Source organism: Manis pentadactyla, chromosome 7, assembly GCF_030020395.1.
Source record: "Manis pentadactyla isolate mManPen7 chromosome 7, mManPen7.hap1, whole genome shotgun sequence".
Classification (NCBI taxonomy): Eukaryota; Metazoa; Chordata; class Mammalia; order Pholidota; family Manidae; genus Manis; species Manis pentadactyla.
The window spans coordinates 108,860,696-108,884,208 of record NC_080025.1 but is presented as its reverse complement, the minus strand read 5'-3'; the positions used below and the strand labels follow the sequence as shown (position 1 = coordinate 108,884,208).

The 23,513-nt window shown below is 42.2% G+C and overlaps 1 protein-coding gene across 8 annotated transcripts in view; it reads left to right on the top strand.

The window, feature by feature from the left end:
* Positions 1-23,513, top strand: part of ELMO1 (engulfment and cell motility 1) — a 507,053-nt gene that overhangs the window by 72,042 nt on the left and 411,498 nt on the right. For 6 of the 8 annotated variants that reach the window (XM_036897341.2, XM_036897344.2, XM_036897340.2 and 3 more), the window contains one exon: positions 15,455-15,608. In XM_036897341.2, the coding sequence (XP_036753236.1) occupies positions 15,531-15,608 (78 nt within the window). In that variant the 5' untranslated portion in view covers positions 15,455-15,530. Of the gene's footprint in view, positions 1-15,073; positions 15,219-15,454; positions 15,609-23,513 lie in introns of those variants that run through there. The other 2 variants (XM_036897342.2, XM_036897343.2) reach the window with 2 other exon arrangements.

Here is a 23,513-nt window from a genome sequence, read left to right as displayed (position 1 = left end):
TCAAGCAAAACTTACCCAACTCTGAGATAAAATGAGAGAAAGAAGAAATTTGGTTTGACTTTAACTTTTTCTTACCTTAACTTCCTATTATTATATCCTAAACTGATTTATAAAATTTTCCTATTGAAGACAATGTAGCTACCATCGGTGCAGATGGCAGTGAGTTCAATGTCACGCTTACTGATAGGGGTCACTTCCAACTACACGCTACACATGCCTTTACTAGTCAGTTATGTGGGGATTGCGCTGAAATCCTTTTGAAATTTGAGGATCTGTTTTGTACCACTTTTGAATAGGTAGCCACCTACCTACCTTCTCATGGGTATGCCAAGGAGTGGCCTCAGACAAGATCCTAGATTTCTCCCGTAAAAGTAAGGTGTGTCTCTTGCCCCCCAGAATTTTATGCTTTAGTGTGTGGCTGAATTAATTTTTGCCTGGAAAAATTTTAAGTAGCTGTTTGAAATGTCTATCTCCTTTTTTAAAAAAATTTCAGTCAACTTGACAAACTTTCACTTTATACTGTGTGACTTCCCAGTGAACTCTCTTGTACCTGAGTGAATTGATTTGCTATTTACGTTCTTTGCCATAATAAGCTCATTAAGTGCTTGGGCCTGCTACCAAAAAGCCATTACTTCAGTTCTGAGTACTTGTTCTGAGGCTGTACTCTGACAGAGCTAGATGTCATTTAAGATTAGTCCTTGTTAGTGGAAATAAAATGTTATATGCTTACAAAAGAATCCCTCTGTTTCTTCTCTAGGGGGCTGGGAGAGTATATTTAACTCACACAAAAGTTTATCCATTACGTGAAAAGGTAAAAAGATAAGGGTTGTGAGGAGGTCTGTTTTTTACCTCACTGGAAGCTACAGTCTGAGCCCTGGGGTCTTTCTGTGGCAGAGCGTTGTCTCAGAGATCATGCTGAGTTACAGGTCCCATCACAGCATCAAGAAGTTGGTCTGTATTGAGCCTGAAGGGCTCAGGCTTATGATGCCCATCGATGGAGTCAAAGTTCACTAAGTCACCATCGATATGTAACTACGAGGTGGGAAGGTGCAGTAGGGATCCATCATGGAAAAGTGCTTAAAGCCTTCTTCTCCCTTGTGGACATTATTGGTTGTAAAAGCCTGGATTTGCTGATTCATGGAGCTAATGTTGACTCTCCTCTGTGCCAGGCCCCGTTCTAAACACTTGGTATGTTTTAAGGTCAGGGGAGATTCGGTGTAGTGGTTCAGACAGAGTTTGGACTGGCTAGATTGCTAAGTAGCCAAGTTAGTGGCTGGTTTCCTCACTGACGCCGTTTCCTCATGTTTAGAGCGGGGATTGTGACAGTAGCTATGTCACAGGCTGTTGGGGGCTTAAATGTATTTCTATGCATTTGTATGTTCAGTGGGGTGTCTGGCACAGAGTAAGTTATGTAAGTATTAGTTATTAACATCTCATCTTACTGCTCATCTCAAGAAAGCTGTGTGATAGGTACTGTGATTTTCCTCATTTTACAGTTGAGCAAACTGAGGCACAGAGAACAATTTTCTCAAGGCCACAAGTCTAGGAGGTAGTGAAACTAGAATTAGAATATGTGCAACCTGAGTCCAGCCTATGGCTGTCACTGCTGTCCTGTGTTGCCTCTTAACTTAGTAAGAAGGAAATGGCCGTGAATTTCAGATTAATATGCAGTAAAGCAAATGGGTCTACAAGGAAGAAGTGAGTAAAAAGGGTGTCTCTTGTACTAATGGCTTGGACTTTGCCACTAGTTCCTCCAGATGAGTCTATATACCCATTCACTTGATAGTGGGTGACAGACCGACTGAGAGTACATCTGTCTGGAAGAGCCCTAGGTCAGTAAATGGCATCACCACCTATTCTGGTGTGTAAGCCAGAATCTTGAGTTGCCCTTGACTCCTGCTTCTCCCTCTTCTTACCTTGTATCCAATCCTTCATTAATTCCTGTTGATTTTCATTTTGTAAATAGCTTGTAAACCCTTCACATTCTCTGTGTCCAAGGCCACTACTCCAGCCCAAGCCACTGCCATCTATCACCTTCTTACCAAGCTCCACCAATTCCTGTCCAGTCTGTTCTTCCTGTAGGCTGAGGTGAATTGCAAATCTGATAATCTTGTGCCTCAGCCTAAAACATTACCCACTTTCTCATTCATACTCAGATCTGTCTGACTGTAAAACATTTTTTCTTTCTTATGCTATCTTGCTTCTATAAAGTTTGGAGCTGTTGGCTTTGATTTCAAAAGCTGAAAAAAGTAAGATTCTTAGCTGTCACATGGAATCTGGTTTTCTTTGACCTCATTCATTAAATTCATACTTCAGATAATTAGGTCCTAGAATCTGACCCCATTACCAGACATGTCAGCAGAACTCAAGAGTTCTACAAAGATATATAATATCTGACCTTGTTTCTAGGCAAGGCACAGTATATTGTAATAGGAAAAGGATGAGAATCATGGTGGTCTTTCTAATTTTTTTCAGCATCTCCCTTACTAGTCTAGCCAAGTTTTTCTTTGTGATGTAATTGTTTTTATTATTGGCCTGGTTTCTATATGACTGAGTCCTTATCAAAGCAGATATTAGCAAATTGAGTCCCAATATCGCTAAAATAGAGTGCAGGCAAAAATATTCTTAAATCAGCAGCATCCTTTTAATTTACTAAAGTAAATTTTGAAAGGTGCTCAGAAAATTGTCAGCACTGAGTTGAAAGTCCCTCTATCTGTTTTCTTCTTATCAGCTTTTAAGCTCACCCCTCCCATGGCATGAAGTTTGTAGGGAAGCTCTACCCAGAGTAAAGTGAAGGGAAAAAAAAGTCCAGATGTGATTATTCAGATGACATTGAGCAGATTGGCAACCTCAGGATGTAATCGGCAATATGGGCTTTCAGACTAGAACTGCAGGCTACCTTTCCCCCAGTTTGTACTATGGTTTTATTTTAAAATAAACGTGATAAGGTATTTCTAGATTCATATATTTACCTGAGGAAGAGCAATCCTTTTGTTCCTTTTGTTTGGCAGCAGCAAATGGGCCCACTGGATCCACTCTTATCTTGGTGTTTATGTGAAGAACTCTTCAAAGTGTGGCCACCTGTGGCTGCAGATAGCATGTGCCTTGGCAGTATTTTATCTTAAGATGGATTGTAGCAAACTGGAGAGGGAACCTGGGTAAAAATCAGAAGGAAGAGATTTCTATCCTGCAGTCCAGGCGGTGTTGACAGAGGCTTCCAAACTCAAAGCAGTAAGAGGGACAAATCTATGGGTTTTTGTTTTTGTTTGTCTTGCTAAGGGGGTGTGGACTTGTGCCTAAGAGCCATAGGGATAAACTATCATCTAAAACCCTGGAAACAGGGGAAGTTCATGTTTTCTAATGGAATCTTACCTGAGAAGCATTTCGAGGTTCTTCTGTTTAGTTGGGATATGACACCCTAGGGGTAGAGCTGTGTAATCATGGCTACTGGGGCTTAATCCCCACTAAAACGCCAGCTACTGGGGAGCAGCTGGGCCCAGGTGTGGCAAGCCAAGGTCATCAGGCCCCAGGGATATCATGCCTGCTATCAGCCGGCTGGGTGGAGCATTTGCACTTAAGGGCTCCTGTTCTTGGAGAAGAGGTGGGAAGTCACTGAGTGGGGCAGCTGGATGGATCTGTCCCTCAGACAGATGACAGAAGTCACTCTGTAAGGTTGGAAGGGCATGCAAGCGGGGAAGCTGTGCCATAAGTAAGAGGGCAGGTCCACCTCTGTGCAGAAAGCACCCCTGTGGTCTTTCTTTAGAGACTCTTAACTGCCTCATAACTGAAGACCTCATCACTTCTCCTTAGAGAGAGAGGATCTAGCAGAAGTTGAGTCCTTACTATCTTCTCATATTCAGAGAACTTTTTAGGCTGAATCTGGGCCTGTGGTCAGTAGAGAAAAATGGGTCTACTCTGTTTCATCAGACTTTCTGCTTAGGCATTTCTCTGTGACTTCCTGCCTTTGCAAGGCAGGTCAGTCCTTCCAGAATCTTAACCCTAATCTTCCTTTTCTAATTTCTCCCAACCCAGTCACTCACTTGGAAACTTCCACTTGTTCTTTAAAACCCAGGAAGAAAAATGTGTCCAAATCTTTAAGCCCTCACTAGACTAAAGGCTGAGTTATTTCCTCTTGATCTGTCATACCACTGGGTCCAGTTCTAATATGATGCTTAAGGGAAAGAGTCGTCAGGCGGTGGGACCTGTGCATGCTCCACTGGGGGTGCTATGGCTAGTTCACTCAGGTACCCCAGGCCTGGTGAATGGACCATAAGAAAAATGCCATAGCAGATCCAATTCCAACTGCTTCATATGTTCAGTCCTCAGCAATCCTGTAAGAAAGCTCTCCTGTTCTTCCACTTTTACAGATGAGAACATTGAGGACATGTTATGTTACTTGTCCAAAGTCACAGAGCTGTGCACATGGCAGGACCAGGATTGACACCCAGGCAGACACCTGAACTTACACTTGCTCACAAGCCTTTGCTTACCTGGAGAATGAGACACAGGCGACCCAAGGAGGGAGGAAAAGGCAGTGGCTAGTGCCATCCTGGGAGAGTGTGGCGCGTGGCATTGCCTTATGTGGTGCTGTCCAGAATGACTAATTCTGTGCTGAGTTGTCAGGTGGAAGCTGGGGAGACACAGCCCAGCACCCCGCCTTCTGCAGAAGGCCCTCACTGCTCATCTGATGCAATTGTGTTTCCTAGGGTTGGCCTTTTGCGCTCTGTTATTGCTGGAAAGAGAGGGAAAAAGAAGTTTCACATATTGTTTTTTGATCAGCAGGTTTGGAAACTCTGAGTGTTTGGCTTGCAGGATGGTGGAAACGCTCCAGCATTTCCTGTGGCCTCAAGTCTGGGTTCTGAGATAGGGAACCAGGCTGGAGCTTCGCCTCCTCCACTGCAGAATGTCAGTACGCGTCACAGAGAGACAGGCTTGGGGAGTTGGGGGAGATGAGGGCAGGAGGAGGGGTGCAATCACTGGCATTACAACAGCTGAAAAGGAATTTGAAAAGCAAATATCCAAAAACCAGAACAAGGGAGGAAGTGTGTGCTTTAGTTTGTAAAACAATGAACTTTCCAGTTGAGTTGCTGGATCCCAAAGTGGGAGAGAGCTCTTAGTGAAGCAAAGAGAACCAGCACCTCAGCTCAGGTCTCCTTGTTGTTTTTGACAGAATTTCTCCAGGAGGAAAATGAATCTGGAATAGGCCCTGCTCTCACCCCTGAGCGCCTCCATTTCTATTTCTATCCGATGGGGCAAATTAATAGCTGCTGCTTGTAGAAGTGCCTGTAGGGTTCCTGTGCAAGGAATTCTGGATTTAAAAAATGCGTCATTGGCTTGAGTAATCCTGCAAATTAAAAAAAGAAAAAAATCTCTGAATTTGCTTTTAAGGAAAGAGTGATTCATTCATTTATTCATTCATTTGTCTGAACAATATTTATTGAGTTGCTGTTTGTCATGCTATCTGGTCTGGACTGGAGGCACAGAGATAGATAATATATATGATTTCTATGCCAGGGAAACTCATGTGAACCCATAGCATAAGGTGTGGAGACTGATCCTGACCTGGCCAGGGTGGGGTTACCTTCTTTGAGCAGTGCTACCAACCAGCTGCTGCTGCAGAGGGACTGTTCATGATCTTAGTGGAGAACCTGCTTGCTGCGTCTGACTTACAAAGGGTGCTGCATGTGTATGTGGGGGTGGGCCACTGGGATGCAGCTGGAAGGGAAGGATACACTGGTGGTGTTCAGAGGCAGGATGGAACCATTCTGTGGGAGGTTTATGTGCTGTAGGCCCTGAGTCAACATTCTAAGATTTAAAGTAGAGGGTGAAATGTTCAGATTCAAGCTATCACAAACACAAATACTCTGTTTCTTTTGCTATATAATCTTCTGTTAGTTTGCACAGTAGAAGCTGTAGTTAATTGAATTTTGCTGACCTATATGAATTGGAAAGAGTTGCTCAAAAGAATTGGGCTGCTTTCCTGGAGATAATTCTATAGACGCAGGTGATGATAATTCAATATGGGACTAAAGAAAAGAATTTTCCCTGCCACTTTCCATGACATTTTTGGCCAAGACTATTTGGCAATTATTTTTTTCCTGAGAAACTGAGAAGGTAAGTGGTCTCAAAGCATCCTTTCCCAAAGTGTGTCCCATGAGAAACCAGGGCCACAAGATGCTCCATGAAAAAAATTTTTAAAAAAGAGAATTTTCTGGACAGACACATTTGGGAACTATTATATATTATATATGAAGATCTCACAGTGCACATATATTGCAATAAAAACTTGAGATATCCTATATAGTAAAATAACCTTTTTCAAAATATGGTATAGTGATTAAAAACATGGCTATGGAATCTGACAGATGTGGACTGAATTCTGGCTGGACTCCATACATGGATATGAGACTTGGGGCAAGTTACTTAATATCTCTGCATCTCAATTTCCTTGTCTGTAAAATGGTTTAGTAATGGCACCTAGTTCAGAAGGTTGTTATGCAAAGTATATAGTATGTGAGCTGGTTAGTTCCCAGTATTAGCCATTATTCCATTCAGTGTTTTACAAGAGATTTCTTTTTGCATTATGTTAATTAATATTAATGTAAGCAGTGTTATGGGAGAAAGGCCAGACTAAGACTAATTCCTGAAATGTATATGTGACTCCTGTCAGCAGCCCAGGAGAGGAAAGCCATTTCCCAGGCATAGAGGGCTCCATCAGAAATGTGGACATGCAGGTATCTGAGCTCTAGAAATGGGGAGCAGAATATCATTCCTACTTGGCTATAAGGCTGGATTGTGTACCTTCAGTGTGTGTTGTGCATTCCAGTCATCTCTCAAAGGTAGTAAACAGATACGGTAGGATTGATGCTCTGGTTAGGAGTTTTCCCATTTGAAGTGACAGAAACATAACTCAAACTTACTTAGCATATAACAGAGAATTTTTAGGTTTCATAGATCTAGGAGGAATGTAAGTATAGCTCAGAGAATGGAAGGGAGAGTTAGGAGCTGGAAGCTGTCCTCTTCCTCTCTCCTGTCTCTCCTCGGCGTTCCTTCACTTCTCCTTGCCCCGTTCCTTCTTATTGCCTAGTGCCCACCGCCCTTCCCACCTGCGGGAACATGGCTGCCGGCAGCTGCAGGTCAACGACTCCCCACAGAAAGAGAACGCTTTCCTTCCGGGCCTCACAGGTGACTCCCCAGAAGTTGATCTGCTTGGGCCACGTGTCTGTCCCTTGTCCACTCACTGTTGCCCTGGGAGAGGGGCACTGTCGCTGACCAGGCCTGGCCATCTGCCAACCCTTGGACAGCGGCCAGTGGGAAGGGATGAAGAGATGGAAAAGTTCGCTAGATGGACAGGAACCAAAGCTACAAATTTCTCCCGTGGGAGGGAGAAGTGCAGAGTGAAAAGGTGCCCTCAGGTGGTGTCAGGGCATTCGTGTTTTCACATCCATTCCCTTTCCTGTTGGTTTTAGCAACTTTGATAAAAAATATTTTTATTTCTTCAGTGGATCCTTGCTCTACATTTCCTTTCCTCTTCTTACAGTTAAAATATTGTATTTTTAACCCCCACTTTGTAAAGTTGGTATATATAAGTAAGTTTTTTAGAAAAGCAAGATTTGAATCAGTCCACTTAGTGCCCTGGTTTTCAACCAGGTGTGGTTTTTGTCCCCTAAGGGGCATTCGGCAGTGTCTGGGGACATTTTGATTGTCTCACATTTAGAAGAGATCATTTGACCTGGCATCTGGTGGGTAGAGGCCAGGGCTCCTGCTAAACACCCACAGAGCAAGCCCAGGATGAGCCCCACAGCAAAGATCTGATCCAAAATGTCAATAGTGCCATGGTTAAAAAACCCTCTTTAAGTGGTTTCATGAGAACTGAATTCTAATGGCTAAATGTATTACTTTGCCTTTTGTAGATTAATAATAAATTAATTTTACTTATTTCTAAGGGCTTTTGCTTTTACTTTTTTTTCTTGATGGCACCAGTGTATGGGAGTATTATTTTGCCTACATTCTCACCAATCAATCAGCATTTATTTCTTACCAATCTGACAGATGAAAAGGTCTGTTTTGATGTGTCAATTTGCATTTCTCTTACTATTATTAAGGGTGACCTTTTTTAGTATTTATTGATCATACATTTCCTCTTCTGTGGCTTGCTGTGTTTTCTTTTCCTTTGTCCTTCCTTGCAAATTTATAAGATCACTATTAAGGATATTAATTCCAGGTTGGATCATAGCTGCTGCAGATATTTTCTTGATTGTTACTTGTCTTTAAATTTTTACTGCCTTGTGGAATGCAGGAGATTTTAAACATCTTTCCATTAAATCATTAGCCCCCTCCTTATGTTTTCTTTCTTTGGGGTTGCATTTGTTTGCTAGGGTGCCCTAACAAAGTACCACACACTGGGTGGCTTAAAGAATGGGAATTTATTTTCTCACAGTTCTGGGGTCTAGATGTCTGAGCCCAAGGTGTGTTCAGGGTTGGACCTCAGATGCCTCTCTGCTTAGCTTGTAGATGACTGTCATCTCGTTGTGTCCTCAAATGGTCCTCTCTCTGTACCTGTCTCTGTCCAAATTTCCTCTCCTTATAAGGATACTAGTCAGATGGGATTCAGGCCCTCCCTAATGACCTCATTTTAACTTAATTATGTCTTTAAAGGCCCAATCTCCAAATACAGTCATATTCTAGATACTTGGGGTTGAACTTCCTACATCTGAATTTTAGAGGAGAACACAATAGGCCATAATAGGCATCGTGTTAGAAAGGCCTCTTTCACCTGGAGAGTATGTACGTATTTGGGGGAAGCTTTTCAATTCTCTAAGATTCAGTGTCTTCATTCATGTACTGCATTGAGTGCCATCTGTCACTGGGGCTGGGGTGAGGAGTGAGATGTGCATTTCAGGTGCTCTGTCTAGTGCCTGCCATCAGCTCCTGTCCCCACCCTTTTCTGCCAATGTCCCATAATTTCCATGATGACAATTCAAGATGCTGTGAAAGCAAAGACTTTTCTCTGCAAGTTTGCAACATATTGTAAAGCTCTGGTAGCCCATAGCACATGTCCCCACCTGGCAAGTAGTGGGCCAAGTGATTACTAAGAAGACCATATAGGGCTTTTGTCAACAACATATATGTAAATGGATATCGGGTGACTGCATTTGATTTAGTTCTTTCTTTTCTTCACATTCTCCTGAGCATTTATGTATTGCACAGTGTTCCTCCATTTCTAAAGCCATAAAACTTCCTCCTTGGACCTCTGCTGCTCTCAAGAATGGCCGCCAGTTCCCTACTGGGGACAGAGAATCTGAAATAGCACCCCCATCATGTATTGACCCATCTGGACCCTCCAGCGCAAAGGACACATGTCCACTACCCCAGCTTCACTGTCCTCTCTGGCAGTCATTGCTCATCTATGTGACTTGTAAAGAGGAACACGTCTGTCCCTTTCTGATATGTGTTTTAAAAGAGAACAAAGATAGGGGTCAGCAAGCCTGGATGATCACAACTTTCTGAGTATGTCAAACTGACAGCATGTGTCCCTTACTGTATTTTGGGGTCTAGACAGTAAGGCATTGAGACATTATCAGTCAGTTTGGAATAAAAAGGATGTTGTGCAAAGATGAGGAGAGCAAAACTTTTATCCAGGTCCATTTCTTGAGGGCTTTGCTGAGGCACAGTGTACCATGAAAGGCATGAAAACTGGAGAGCTCAGGGAAGACTGAGTAGTTGAAAGAGATCAGAAGATGCCAACTCAAAATATGCCACTTTTCATTAAGGATTATTTTGAGCTGAAAGAAACGCAGAAACACAGGAGGAGCTCTCTGCTCTTCTCCCTTCTACTTAAAAGGCAGTTTTCTTTTGTAAAGGAAATCTCCATTTGAAAAGGTGCTCTCCTCCTCCAAACCAGGAAGAGAACTACTCCAGAGTCAACTGTTACCACCTAAGAAGACTTGAGACTGCATAGCAAACCTTACTAAACAACATGTTTCCAAGTCACCTTTCCACAACTTTTACCCCTTTTTCCTTTGTCTAGACTCTACTCCATATTTATCACCCCTTGTTAAGATGCTATATAAGCTCCAAATTCTAATGACCCCTTTGAGTTACTCATCACTGCATTCTCCTGCATGTATGTGCATGGCATGAGTAAATTCTTTTCTCTCTCCTGTTAATCTTTCTTTTTTTTTGGTTTAATTTGCAATCCCCAGGTACTAAACCTAAGAGGCTTGAAGAAAGATGTTTGCTTTCCCTCCTCTACATAATACAGAGAGTGAATGAAAGTGTGCTTTCTGTGGAGTGCCACTGCAAGGGTACTTTCCCTCTCTAACTAAACTGAATGCCAAGGGGCGATGTTGTCAATTTCTTTTTCTACAAGGAACTCTCAACATTTAAAATGTGGACCTAGCAGCTCCCTCCCCACTATCCCTATAATCATTATAAACCTATTATCTGTCATCATTAGATAATTATGGCCAGTGGGGCAGAGGACAACTCCCCTAGGGAAGAAGAAAGGGACAGGGGAACTGAAGCAAATCATTTCTCCAGCTGTTTGAAGAAAGGGACAGGGGAACTGAAGCAAATCATTTCTCCAGCTGTTTGTGTTTCTTTCCCTTTGATCTGCCTTTTGGTTTCTACTGGCCCATCTGTCAGGCCCTTCAGTGCAGTTGTGGGGGCACACAGTTCACCAGGGCCAGCAGGCTAGTTTTTCCATTACATGACTCCTATAGGAACCTCCTTATAGGCTTGATTTTTTTTTTACTCTCTCTCTTAATAGGGTTTGCTGGTATAACAGAAAGACAAAAAATAGAATAAAAGGGTTTAAAACCATTACAATGACCCAAAGCTAAAATGGTATGTGAAATGCAGAAAGCAAAAAAAAAAATCAGGTATTTGGGAACTTGCTAAAAACCTAAGACCTAATCAAGCTGCCTGGAAAAACATGTAGAGATGTAACAGATCTTTAAGGGGCTACAGTGATATGAGCTTCAAGCACAGAGACATGCACAAGAACTTTGGGTAGAGAACAATGTGTCATCGTAGAAAGATTTCTAGATGGGAATCAAGAGCGGTTTCTCTCTGTTGTCTTGGAAACGTGACCCAAAGCTAAGAAGGAGACATTCAGCAGAATGATAAAGAAAATTTCAACTTGCTCAGGAGTTATGGAATCACATCTAACTGACATGTGGACTTTAGTAATTAACTCCCAAGTAAAAAGTAACTTCTTTATCTTATTTAAATCACCCAACCAAAAGCAAGCCATTTGACATGCATATTAAGATTGTAGAATCTTAATGTTAACAGTGGAATGAACTAAATCAATTGGCAGGCAAGCACAGCATGGTATAATTCTCCACCCTTCCCCTAGTAGTCTCCTTGGACTTGATACTTATCTTACAAGGCGGACTGGTTGCAATGCTAGCCAAGTACATAGACTTTCTTGGTTCTTAAATCTTAGTTTGCATAAGAATTATAGTGGGCTGTTTACAGAAAAATTATTGTAGCTCATATTTACTGGGTGATTTTGATAACATTAGACTCAGTTTTACTGCTGGTAGCTCTGATGAGATGCTGACAGTGAGATGAGATGTGGGCCATGAAGAGGATGCACTCAGCAAAATGACATGCCTGCCATTCCCTGGTCATCTAACTGTGACTGGGGTGTGGTCCTGCCCTCCCAGTGCTCCAGGTGTAGTGGAGAGGACTTGAACAGAAGCATCAAGTGCCCCGAGGACTGTGCTGGGGAAAGCAAGGACACCAGGAGAGCCAATTTCTTGAAGATTTAAAAATGAATTTCCACCTTGGTCACACCTGATCACGCTTGGGCCTGCATGTTGTTGTTCTTTGGAGAGCCTGATGAGAATATTTATCTAGTGTTAAGTTCAGTGATAGGTTGTCCTGCTTGTTAGTAATCTGCTAGCTAGTCCTAGAGGACTTGCTAGCTCACAACTTAACTAGGGGGTTTTGCTCCTCAGACGACATTTGGCAATGTTCGGAGACATTTCTTATTGCCACAACTGAGGGGAACTATTGACCTCTAGAGGGTAAAGGACAGGGATGCTGCTAACCTGCGTTCAGTACAGAGGACAGCCCCCCAACAAAGGACTGTGGTCCCAGACGATAACTGCTAGGCGTTGGAAGCCTAAACTAGAAACTTCCTTCCCTAAATTTCATCAGAAGTGACAATGACTATATATAGAAGCCTTGAGAGCTACTGTTCCTTCATGGAAAGATAAATTCAAGAGGATAAAAAGTGACTTCTGAGGGTAACGAGGTGGACGGGATTACTCACTCTGCAGTCGTACACCTGACACCACCCGTGGGCGCCTCATGCCTGCTGCTGGTTTATGTGGGGAGGAGTGGCCAGGCCTAATTGAGCTTGGTGGGGGTCGGTGACGTGAAATCCCAGCGGATGCCCCCCAGCCTGTCTGCTCTCTCAGGGGCTGTTTTGTACACTACTCTTATCTGAATCTCCATGAAGATGCCAGGAGAGCCACATTATTGTATTCTCACCTGTTTGACAGGTTTGTCGAACAGCCTTGAGAGACAAATACCAGTTAAAGGGGAAGATAAGCACCCTTGGCCTTTGATTCCCAGATGGTTAGATGACCTCATTCAGGGTAATTCTAGACTATTTTGTATAGAGATGGGAGGAGGGTACTCACAATGCATTTTAATTTTAATTATCTATTTTCTTGACCTCCAAGATTGTTTGTTCTTTGTTTTGAATAGTGTTACCTGATAGTCACACAGTCTTGTTTTTACATTAGAGTTTGTTTTTATCATTCATATTCTGTGGTATTTCATTGAATATGGATCCAGAATTGAAGTGACATGGTACAGATATAATACATTGTCCTTAGAATTGTTAAGTGAATACAAGAGGGTACAGATTATGAAGAAGCCCCCGATACAGATTGTCTGGTTGTTTTTACACATATGAGGCTCAGTAACTATTTAACAAGTCCCTGTTGTTGAATATTCAGTGTCTTGAAATTTGGGAAATCATAACCAAAATAACAGTTGCCATTGCTGTGGTTAAGTTAATAATTTTTTCTAGAGGAAACATCTTAGAAAAGTAAAATTGCTCAAAAAGAATGCAAAATTTTAAGACTTTTTGTACAAAATTGAAAGGTATACTAATTTATACTCTGAATAGATGGGTATGGGCATGGATTTTCTTCCTTACAAGTCACAAACTAAGATGCATGGTAGGAGTGTCTAGGGGGACCAAGAGCACAGTGAATGAACCTACTAAGTTATGACCCAACAGTTATTGAAACTCATTCCCTTATTACTTTTACCCTTACCTACTTAGCTTCTGCCACCTACCTGTTTCAAGAACATACCAGGCATGCTCCTGTCTCAGGGCCTTTGCACATGCTGTTCCCTTAGCCTGTGATATGATTTCTCCCTATTTCTCATGGCTCATCTCCTGACCTGTCGTAGGTCTTTATTCAAATGCTGCCTTCTCAGTGAAGCTTTCTCTAATTTCCCTATTTAAAATTGTACTCTTGCCTCTCCCATGCAGATATACACACATGCTTCAGATTCTCCATATCCTTTGATGACATCTAACATCTAAATTTGCTGCTCTATCCCCAGCTCCAAGAATAGGCCTGGCAGAGAGCAGGGCTCAGTAATTACTTGTTGAATGAGGGACCGAACCGCTGCATTATAGATTTGTTCCTGTTGGTTGGCACTGATTAGCTTCGTAGCAGGCTTCCTTGTATCATCCTTGGCACAGAACAGAAGTTTTGTTTTGGTTCATTTCCTTTCCTTGTCAAAACTCTGGTGAAGTTAGTTATTTCTAAAAGTGCCTCTGTTGTTGAGGCTGCCATTATTAACTCCACTTTCCCTGTCTTCTCAGTACTATGTCCAACTGCCATTGACATATGGGATCATAACTGACAAGGCCTGCTCTGGTCTGACAGAGAACCAGAAGCACATGTTTGGTTAGAATGTTCATATAGATTTTTAGATTCATTTCTAAGAAGAAGACCAAGAACCCAATAAAAAAAGGGCAAAGGATTTGGACAGTTCACAGAAAAGTGGACATGGGACTTTGCTTCTTTATGTTCAACCTTACTCATAGTAAGAGAAATACACATTAAAAGTACATTGAAATATGTTTTTTCAATGCATCAGGTGTATAAAAGTTCAATCTGTTGGTGAAGCCCTGTGTAAACTGGCAGCCTCATCCATTGCTAGAGGGAATGTAGATTGATATGACTTCTATGGAGGGATATTTTGAAATGGTCATCAAAATTTAAAATTGCATAAGCTCTTTGACCCAGCAATTTCACTTCTGTGAATCTGTCATAAGGATGTACTTGTACATGTGCAAAATGATGTATGCATAAGGTTGTTCACCATAGCCTGTTTATAATAGTCAAAATAAGAAATCATTCAGGGTCCATGGCAGAGGACTGGTTCATCAGCAAGGATATTTCCATATAAAGAACTACTATGCAGCTGTAAAAGGAACCGGGATGCTCTATTTGTACTAACACAGAAAGGTTTAGAAGATAACATAAAATGAAAAAAGACATGAAATGCTGCCTTTTATATAAAGAAAGGAGAAAGTGTAATACATTTTTCCATTTGTCTTTTATACATGAGAGAACTCTGGAAGGATATGCAAGAACTAATAATGGTGGATAGCTGGAGGGATAGAGGGTAAAAGTGGATATTGGGTAGGTGTGTGACTTTGGGAGGAAGGAGATGCTACACTGTATGTCTTCATACACACACACACACATCCCAGTTTTGATTAATGTGAATCTTTTACCTGTTCAGAAATACTAAGTCAAAAAAAGTCATCCTTAAAGAAACGGGAGAGGCAGCAGAGGATAATCTTGCTTTCTTTGTGTAAGCAACACAATCCATTACAATGAGAATTCAAGTTCTGCTCTGAATGCAGTAGTATCCACCCCCCATCCCAAAGGCGTATTGTGTGAACTGGCCTTGGGGAAAGAGTGTGTGTGTGTATGTGTATGAACCTTGGGGCATTTCTCCTTCCTCATGATATCCTGGTTGCTATAGTGCAGAGCTCTATTTGTGACACACAGAAAACACTTTGAAGAAATGCTGCTTCCTGACATGACTTCCTGGGCAATCTGTCCTTCCGGAGGCTGTTGAGCACGAGGGGTTGATGTGCATCTCTGGACACAGTGAGCCCAGCTCATTCAGACCCCAGGTAGCCTTTGGAGCAGAACTCCGGGGTAAGGACAGGATTTCTCTCGTCGGCACCACTTTGACTCCAGGGCGTTGGCACCTTCCCCTCATCTGTCCTCTCTCCTCAGGAGTGGCGGGTGGTACAGTTGGCACCCTGTGTCTTCTGCACCCGGAGCCATTTCTTGTACCTAAAACCACCAGTGAAAACAGGAAGTGATGAAGCAGAATTCGCCCTGCATCTGCCCTGAGTGACTTTTTTTCTCTTTTTGTCATTCCTCATTAGGTATAGACACGTGCAGCAGCTGTCTACACTGTAGGAGCCCAGTTCCACTGGCTCTGGACATTCTTGGGGGTTTACAATGCCTCCACCTGCGGATATCGTCAAGGTGGCCATAGAATGGCCGGGAGCCTACCCTAAACTCATGGAAATAGATCAGGTTAGTAATGCCGGCAGCAGTTTGGCAGGTATTTTCAGTTTTCTTCCTATTCTGGAATTTTCAGACTTCGGATAGTGCTTTTTTTCCTTTCTTTCTCTGGCTGTGTTGAAAAATATGCAGTAATAGTTGCAGTGCAGTTTGATTTCTGTACTATACACGGTGGCGATGGATGAGGTTTTTATACTCGTCTAGCATCTACGGGATTTTGTCAATACAGGGTTTGTGTCTGAAGCTGTGAGGGAGGCGGGAGGCACAAATGGCCTGAGTTCCTGGCAGCTGACACAGGGGAGATTGTCCCAGCCCTGCCTGGCAGGGACTTATGAATAGGTGCAGATTATTTTATCATAGGCGACACAAAATTTAATTTTTTGAGTCAGTTTTCTCATCGATTTTTGCAGAAGCAGACATTAACAGCTTGATAATGAATTAGTATGGAGGGGCTCAGTCTTGGATCCCAGCCAACTGTAATTTTATTATCGGTGCAGAATGCACTGTGTGTCTAGGTTATTGTCTGGCATGCATTAAATACTAAGTAAATATTTACTGAATGAAAAGAATATTGAGCAGATTTAAAAAATGGTTTTACCTACAAAGGCATCCTTTAGCTTGGATCTTGACAATCTTACAGGTATAGTTCTCATTTACTATTTGAATACAGGTTATCTCAGGAAAATTACTTTTATCATTCTAGAGCAAATGATTTAAGGAAAAAAAACGGGTTGAAATGTACACTTAAGGTTTTATAAAGCCCATAATATAGGGATGTAGATGGCTTTCTACCTTTTCAAAATTAGGGTACCATAACAACTCCACTGTTTGTTTATGTTCTTGATACTATTTTGTGCTTACGGTCTATACTTGTTGTTCTGGTCAAATTTTATTATCTGGTTGAAGACCTCTGCAAGAGTTATATGGCATGGCATGGATCAAAGGACTCATTCAAATAAATTATAGAGTTCAAGTCAGAATTAGTTGAACTTGAATGTGAATGTAATAAAGGATAAATTTTTAGGATTGTTGCTCAAAAAGGTGTCATCGGTCCAACATACCATTGCCATTTTAACAACCCTCTGATGTAATTTTTGTGTGACTCTAGGAGCTGCCTATGTAGGTAGAGAAGCCAGCCCAGTAGTTTTATTTACACTTGTATCAGGCATCAGATATTTATCTGTTTGTGCATGCTGTTTGAGAGAAGACAGGAGTTGAATTTTACATTAAAATATGTGTGGGACTACTTGGTGCCGATTACATGTAGTTAGGATTAGGTTTGGCCATAACCTAAGAAAACAATGGCTTCTGTTTCAACTTCTGTGAGACAGTTGCCTTTCATGTTCACATGGCCATCTGGGCTGGCACAGTGCCCCAGTGTCATGGATGCAGGCCTCTTCTGTCTTGTGGCTTTCCCTTCTCCACATGGGGTACTGAGGACCAGTTGCTTGGGCATCTGGGAGTTCATGAGAAATGCAGGGTCTCAGCCCCTCCCCCGACCTCCTGACCCAGAGTCTGCATGTTAACGAGAGGATTCCTATATATCCTTGAGTCTGAGAAGTGCTGAGCTGGGTACTTGGTGCCCAAGCCCGAGTCCTCCTCGGAACCACCTGGGGCATTTCAGTGTTCTCTGGGACCCCATCCCAGGAGACTCTAAGTCAGTGGTTCAGATAAACTCTTTCCTTTTAATTCTACCATGGTGCCAGAGTATTTGGGAACTTCTGCTCTAAGATAGCAGCTCCTGATACGCACCTAGGGGCCTGTGCAGTCAGTGTCCTATTCCTGCTCTTGGCACGGCCTTTGTATGTGTGTCTTAATGATTTTTTACAAAATGATCTTTTTATTTTGGAACAATTTTAGATTTACAGAAAAATTTCAAAGATTGTGTAGAGAGTCCCCATTAAACCCTTCAGTTTCCCCTAATGTTAATATCTTAATATAAATATACATTTCCCAAAACGAAGAAATTAACAATGGTGCATGACTAGTAGCTAAACTACAAATGTTATTGTGATTTGACCAGTTTGCCACTAATGCCCTTTTCCTGTTCCAGGATCCAATCCAGGAGCACCAAACACACTGGAATATAGTTGTCATGTGTCCTTAGTCCCCTCCAGTCTGTGACAGTTTCTCAGTCTTTCCTTGTTTTGTATGACCTGATGGTTTTAAGGAGTAACTTTGTTTCGACACAATTTCAAACACAGAGAAATGGCAAGAATGGCATAAAGAACCTATTTGTTCTATTTATCCAGATTCACCAGCAATTAACACTTTGCTTCATTGCTCTGTTGCTTTCTTTATTTTTTAATACATATCCTTTCACTGAACTACTGAGCGTGGTTTAAAGGCATCATCCTCATTCACCTTTGCCCCTAAATACTCAGTGTAGTATGTCTTTCCGAAGAACAAAATCATTCTCCTACATAACTGGAGTCTTTTTATAAAAACCAGGCAATTGAACATTATTTCAAAACTATCATCTCACTCTAAGTCCACAATTCGTACTCAAGTTTCATCAGTTGTCCTGAGAAAGGGAAGTCCTGTAGAGGTATTTTCCCCACGGTCCGATCTTTCTTCAAGATCATGTATTACATTTATTGTTGTGTCTCTCTAATCCCCGGTGACCCGGCATGGGTGCTTTATCTTTATCTTTTATGACCTTGACAGCTCCACGGAGCACAGGACAGTTGTTTTGCAATGTCCTTCAGTGAGAGTTTCTCTGATGTTTCCTCCCAATTAGATTTCAGGTTTTGCATGTTTGACAGGAATGCCGGAGAGATGATGTGTCCTTCTTGGGGCATTGTATCAGGAAGCACGTGATGTAGCCTCATTCTCGGTGATCTGGTTTTACAAATGCAGATATTGAGGGTGATTTGCCTATCAGCGAGACTCTCTGAAGACTGAGCTTTTAAACATTTGGCTACATTGTAGGCCTCCTGCACCATCTGGAGAAGTACAGGGAGAGTTTAAACTGGTGTTTCTCAGCTTTGAATGTGCCCAAGGATCACCCAGGGAGCTTGTGCAAAATGCTCATTCCCAGCTCAGATGCAGGGATTTTGATTCTGCCAGCGAGGATGGGGCCTGGTTTGTGATCAATCTCCCCTTATGTCGTGAGAAACAGGCTTGAGCCTGTGAGGTGCCCATCGTGGAGTGCTCTTTCTCTGCTGCCTGGTGGCCAGTCCTTATTTAATAAATGGAGATTAAATTAATGAATAACTGAGAGAGAGCTTCCTGGGTGGGGATCATTTCTGCTCAGCGTTGCTCTGATGGTGCTTGTTGGGTTCGAGGGGATGTCTGCTCGGGGTGGACTTGCTCAGTTTTGAGGAGACAATTCTGTTTCTGCTCAGCAGGAAAAGCACCTAGGAGCTTTTAAAGGTGGAGTTTGCTGTATCCTATGTGGCCCTTGAAAGAGCCGTCAACTAGCTTGTTCATCTGTGGCTTTTGATCCGGCCTTCATGGTCTTTTGTTTGGTTCAACCTCGGGAGTCGCTTGGGGCTGAGGGTAGGTGGCTGTCTGGACACACTGAGCCTGAAAGGCTCCTCCCATCCTCTGTTCTTGTTAACTTCACTGCTCACAGAACAGCGTATTTCTCAGCAAGGGTGTAGAGCCCCCAGCACTTTGACAGGAGGCATCTGCTCAGAGGTGGTGTGGTCCAACAGACACAGTACAGGCTCTGGGGCATTTAAACCTGGGGTGAGCATTGGAGCCCCCATTTCTGTGGGAAGCCCAGTTAGCCTTTTGAGCCTTCATGACTTTATCTTGTAAAGTTAGGTAGCAATTTGCCACTTATTTGATTGTTGTGAAGATCAAAGTCTGAAAAGAATGCAGGACATTGCCTGTCTCAGAGTAATTGCCCCACCAAGGCAGCCATTACTGCTGCTAGTTGAAGAAGTTCTCATTGGCTTAGAAAATGAGATGCTGTTTCCTTGTTAACTGCCTTCCTTCATGAACAGTTTTCCGCCTTTCTCCTTCTTTCTCTGCCTGATGTTTTTCATCGTTAAAAAGAAGAAAAAAATTAAAGGCTAAGTGAGAGGCATTACCTAGTAATAAGGGAACAGTGCTATCTGGACATGCAGCCAGTACCTGCTGTGGAATATTCACTGGCTCCCTCGCACTTCACGATATTTTCTTCCATGTTTTGGCTGCTCATCAGACTTCTGGGCAGCGGCTCTTCTTCTCCGTGCACGTGCTCTTCAGGCCTCTGTTTTCTCCTGCGTCTGCCCTGCCCTCACACCTTCTTTCCAGGGAGTACTGGGAGGGCCAGAAAGCCGCTCCTCCCACCTGGGCCTCAGGCCTTCTCTGCTGTGTGTTTGCCTGCCTTCCTGGATCATGTGCTGCCTTTGTCTCCTGACATCCTGTCTTGTTTTTATCACTGCTAGCAGAGGAGGGAAGAGGTGTCCTACTTTATTCCCAGGGCATTCAGCCTGTCCCAACCCCACCTCTCTTTTGCTGTACCTGTTTTAACCCATCCTTTCCCTTACCTAAGGCTTTGCCCATTAGTATCCTCTTCGTTTGTTCTTTTCTCCTCGGCTGTCAACAGTAAGCTCTTCTCTTCCTGCCTTGGAAAGTCCTCCCCTTGACCTAGTAGCTCTCCTGCTAGCATGTCTGAGTTTGTGTCTTTCCAGTCCAAGCTAACTGAGATGTTGTCAGTATCGGGCCCCTATCTTGCTTCAGTATCTACTTCATCTTAGAACGAACAACAATTTTCCTCCCTCTAGATCTGCCCTCTTTGATGGCACTGACGCCTTTCAGTTTGCTAAGTCAAGTGGTCTCTGCTGCACCTTGATCAGCCTCGGCCTCGTTTACCCTTGGCAAAGCTGCTCATTCCCATTTTCTTGAAACTCCGTCTCCCCTTCTTTAAGCTTCAGTTCTGAGATTCCTCCTCCTTGTCAGATGAGTCTGTGAATTTCCTTCATGGTTCCATGTCTTTCTCCTTTTATCTAAATCCGTCGCAACCTCAATGCTCAGCCCTCTGGTCTGTGTGTTCACTGCTGATACTCTTTGTCTCAGATTCCATCTCCTGCCTTCTCTTCAGCCATCCATGCCTCTAAATCCTGGCTTTCCTGAGCACTGCAGAGAACCTTCTTTGTATTGACACTGTTTTTGAGCATGTTATAATGCAGCTGCTTCTCTTTCCTTCTCATTTCTTATGCCATTTTCTTTGCCTGTAACTTTTATTTTCAGTTAATATAATCTACATATAATGTTATTTTCATTTTTTAAAATGCTGTTTTCATTTTTTTAAATGTGTCCACATATTTCAAAGTAGATTATGAGCTCCTGGTAGTCAGCCTGTGTCTTACATACATTTGTATCATGTGGCCCATCACATTGATCTCTATTTCTGTGTGTCTACTTTAGGTTTACATTGTGAACAGGAAAGATAAGAATGAAACATTGGTATTCTCCATTCTTCAAACACAAACATTATAATAACACCTCCTCCCCACGGTTTGGGATTTTATTTCCCTAAAAGAAACATAGATGCATGTGTTTTCAGGCACACATGTACAAAATAATTGCCTGCAGTTTTCTCTCAACTATCTTATTTCTGTACTATATGTAAGATATAATTCAATATGTATAAATTTGATTTACCCCAAACCTTCATAAAGCTCATTATTGCATAAAGCACCTTTAAGTTTTAGTGCTTGACATCAGAGTTTTGCTCATTCTGTACATAATAATAAAAATAGTAAGAATAGTCATAATAGCATGTGCCATCTATCAGCCCATACAAAGTACCAGGCAGTAAGCTAAGTGCCCTCCCTGCACAGAATATTTCATCTCCTTACTACAGCCTAACAAGGCAGGCTTTAGACTTGCTAGTTCATAACTGTTCAGAGGTTCATTCATTTGCCTAAGATCACACAGTTAGGAGGCTACTGATTTGAATCTATCTCTGTGTAAACTAAAGCCCAGGAAGTTTCTACTAATCATAAGGATGTATGGTAGTTCTTTTTAAAAAAAGTCTAAATTCATTTTGGCTTTATTGAGGTATAACTGACCTGTAAAAATATAAGATATTTAGAGTGTATATCGTGGTGATTTAATATGTGAATATATTGTGAATGGATTCCCTCATTGAATTAATTAACATATCCATTGCTTCATGTATTTTTCTTCTCCTTCTTCCTCTTCCTGTTCCTCTTCTTCTTTTCTCTTTCTGCTTCTCCTTCTCCTTCTTCTCCTTCTCCTCCGCCTCCTTCTTCTTTTGGTGAGAACATTTAAGTTCTAGTCTCTTAGCAAATTTTGATTATACAATGCCGTTCTCAGCAACAGTCGCCATGTTACACATTAGATCCTTAGGCCTTATCATCTTTTAAATGAAAGTTTGTACACTTTTATGAACCTTTCACCATTTCCTACAACCCCCAGTCTCTGGTAACCACTTTTCTACTCTCTGTTTCTATGAATGACTTTTTCTTTAGATTCTACACGTAAGTTATATTCTGTAGTATTTGTCTTTCTCTGACTTATTTTACCTTGTTCTGTTTGAGTTTCTCCATCTCTTATGCCTCTACTTAATAGTTCCCACCATTAATCCTGGCCTGATTTGAGCAGATGCACACATCATGGCCCATGCACCTGTGAATCAACTAATGGTGTGACTTCCAGAGACACATGGTTTTATGAAAGCAAAGGCTGTATTTCCTTAAAAATTAGGGAAATATGGTGAGTGGTCTGGGTTATTACAGGAGCCCACATGAGGTGAGACAGAGCCTTGAAAGGCTGGTGCTTTAGGCTGGACATTGATAGAGGAAGTTTGGCCTGGTGCTCACAAGCATGGGCTTTGAGCCGACTAACATGGACTTAAAATCTGGGCTGCCTCTTAAAGTATTATGTGGCTGGGGACAAACAGCCTGCTTTGTAAGGAAGAATTGGCAATATTTATATATCCTTCCTGCCATTGTGGGGATTCAGTGACATAATCCCTCAGTGCTGTGTTTAATAATGGTAGCCATTGGGAGCCAATTATGATTTTTTTCAGAGTGTTACATAGAATAGAATTACCTTCTTATGTTTCAGGCAAGACTGGAGCCAATTAATACAAACTTTCCCTTAAATGCATTATAGCCAGCTCTTTAGCCCGAAAACCCATAATTCCCAAGACATTTAAATATTGACAGCCTGGTGAACTTAACTGACAGTTGAGCTCCAAATAAAAAGTTTTGAATTCAGAACTTTAAAAATAACATAGAAGACAGAATACAAAATATGAATGTGCTGAATACCACTGAACTGTACTTTTAAAAATGGTTAAGATTGTTATATTTATTTTACCACAGTAAAAAATGTAAAAAGCCCATAGAATCAAGAAAATGAGACTGAATTTCTGGAAGGTGAGTTTCCAACCTCGCATGCAGATATTGGGCTGGACAATTCTTTGTGAGGGTTGTCCTGTGCATTGTAGGGTTTTAGCAGTATCCTAGTCTTTACCTACTAGATGCCAGTAGCATCCCTTCCCCAAGTTGTGACAAGCAGAAATGTCCCCAGTCATTGCTAAGTGTCCACTGGGCAGTGGACAGATGTCCCCATGTTGGGAGTGGACTAAACCAGGGGCTCCCAAGCTTGGTTCTGCATCAGAATCACTTTGTGAAACATGTTGAACTTACAGGGGGTTCCAAGAATCAGGACTCCCATTTTCATTAGGCCTCTTGATGATGCTGATATCCTTGCACCCAGATTTGGAAATCACTGTTGTGAGATCCTCTAAATTTCTGGTTCTATCTGTAGGTGATCTCTCTGGCTCCTGCTGTAACTTTCTATGAGTGCCTCAATGCCTCCATCAGTAAAATGGTTCTAATAATTCTCCTCTCTGTACCTTACAGAGAGTATAAACACAGCACCTTTGAGAGCTCCTTCTGTTCTGTGTGAGGAAGTGTTATAAAGCCTGTGGGATATTGCACTGTTGCT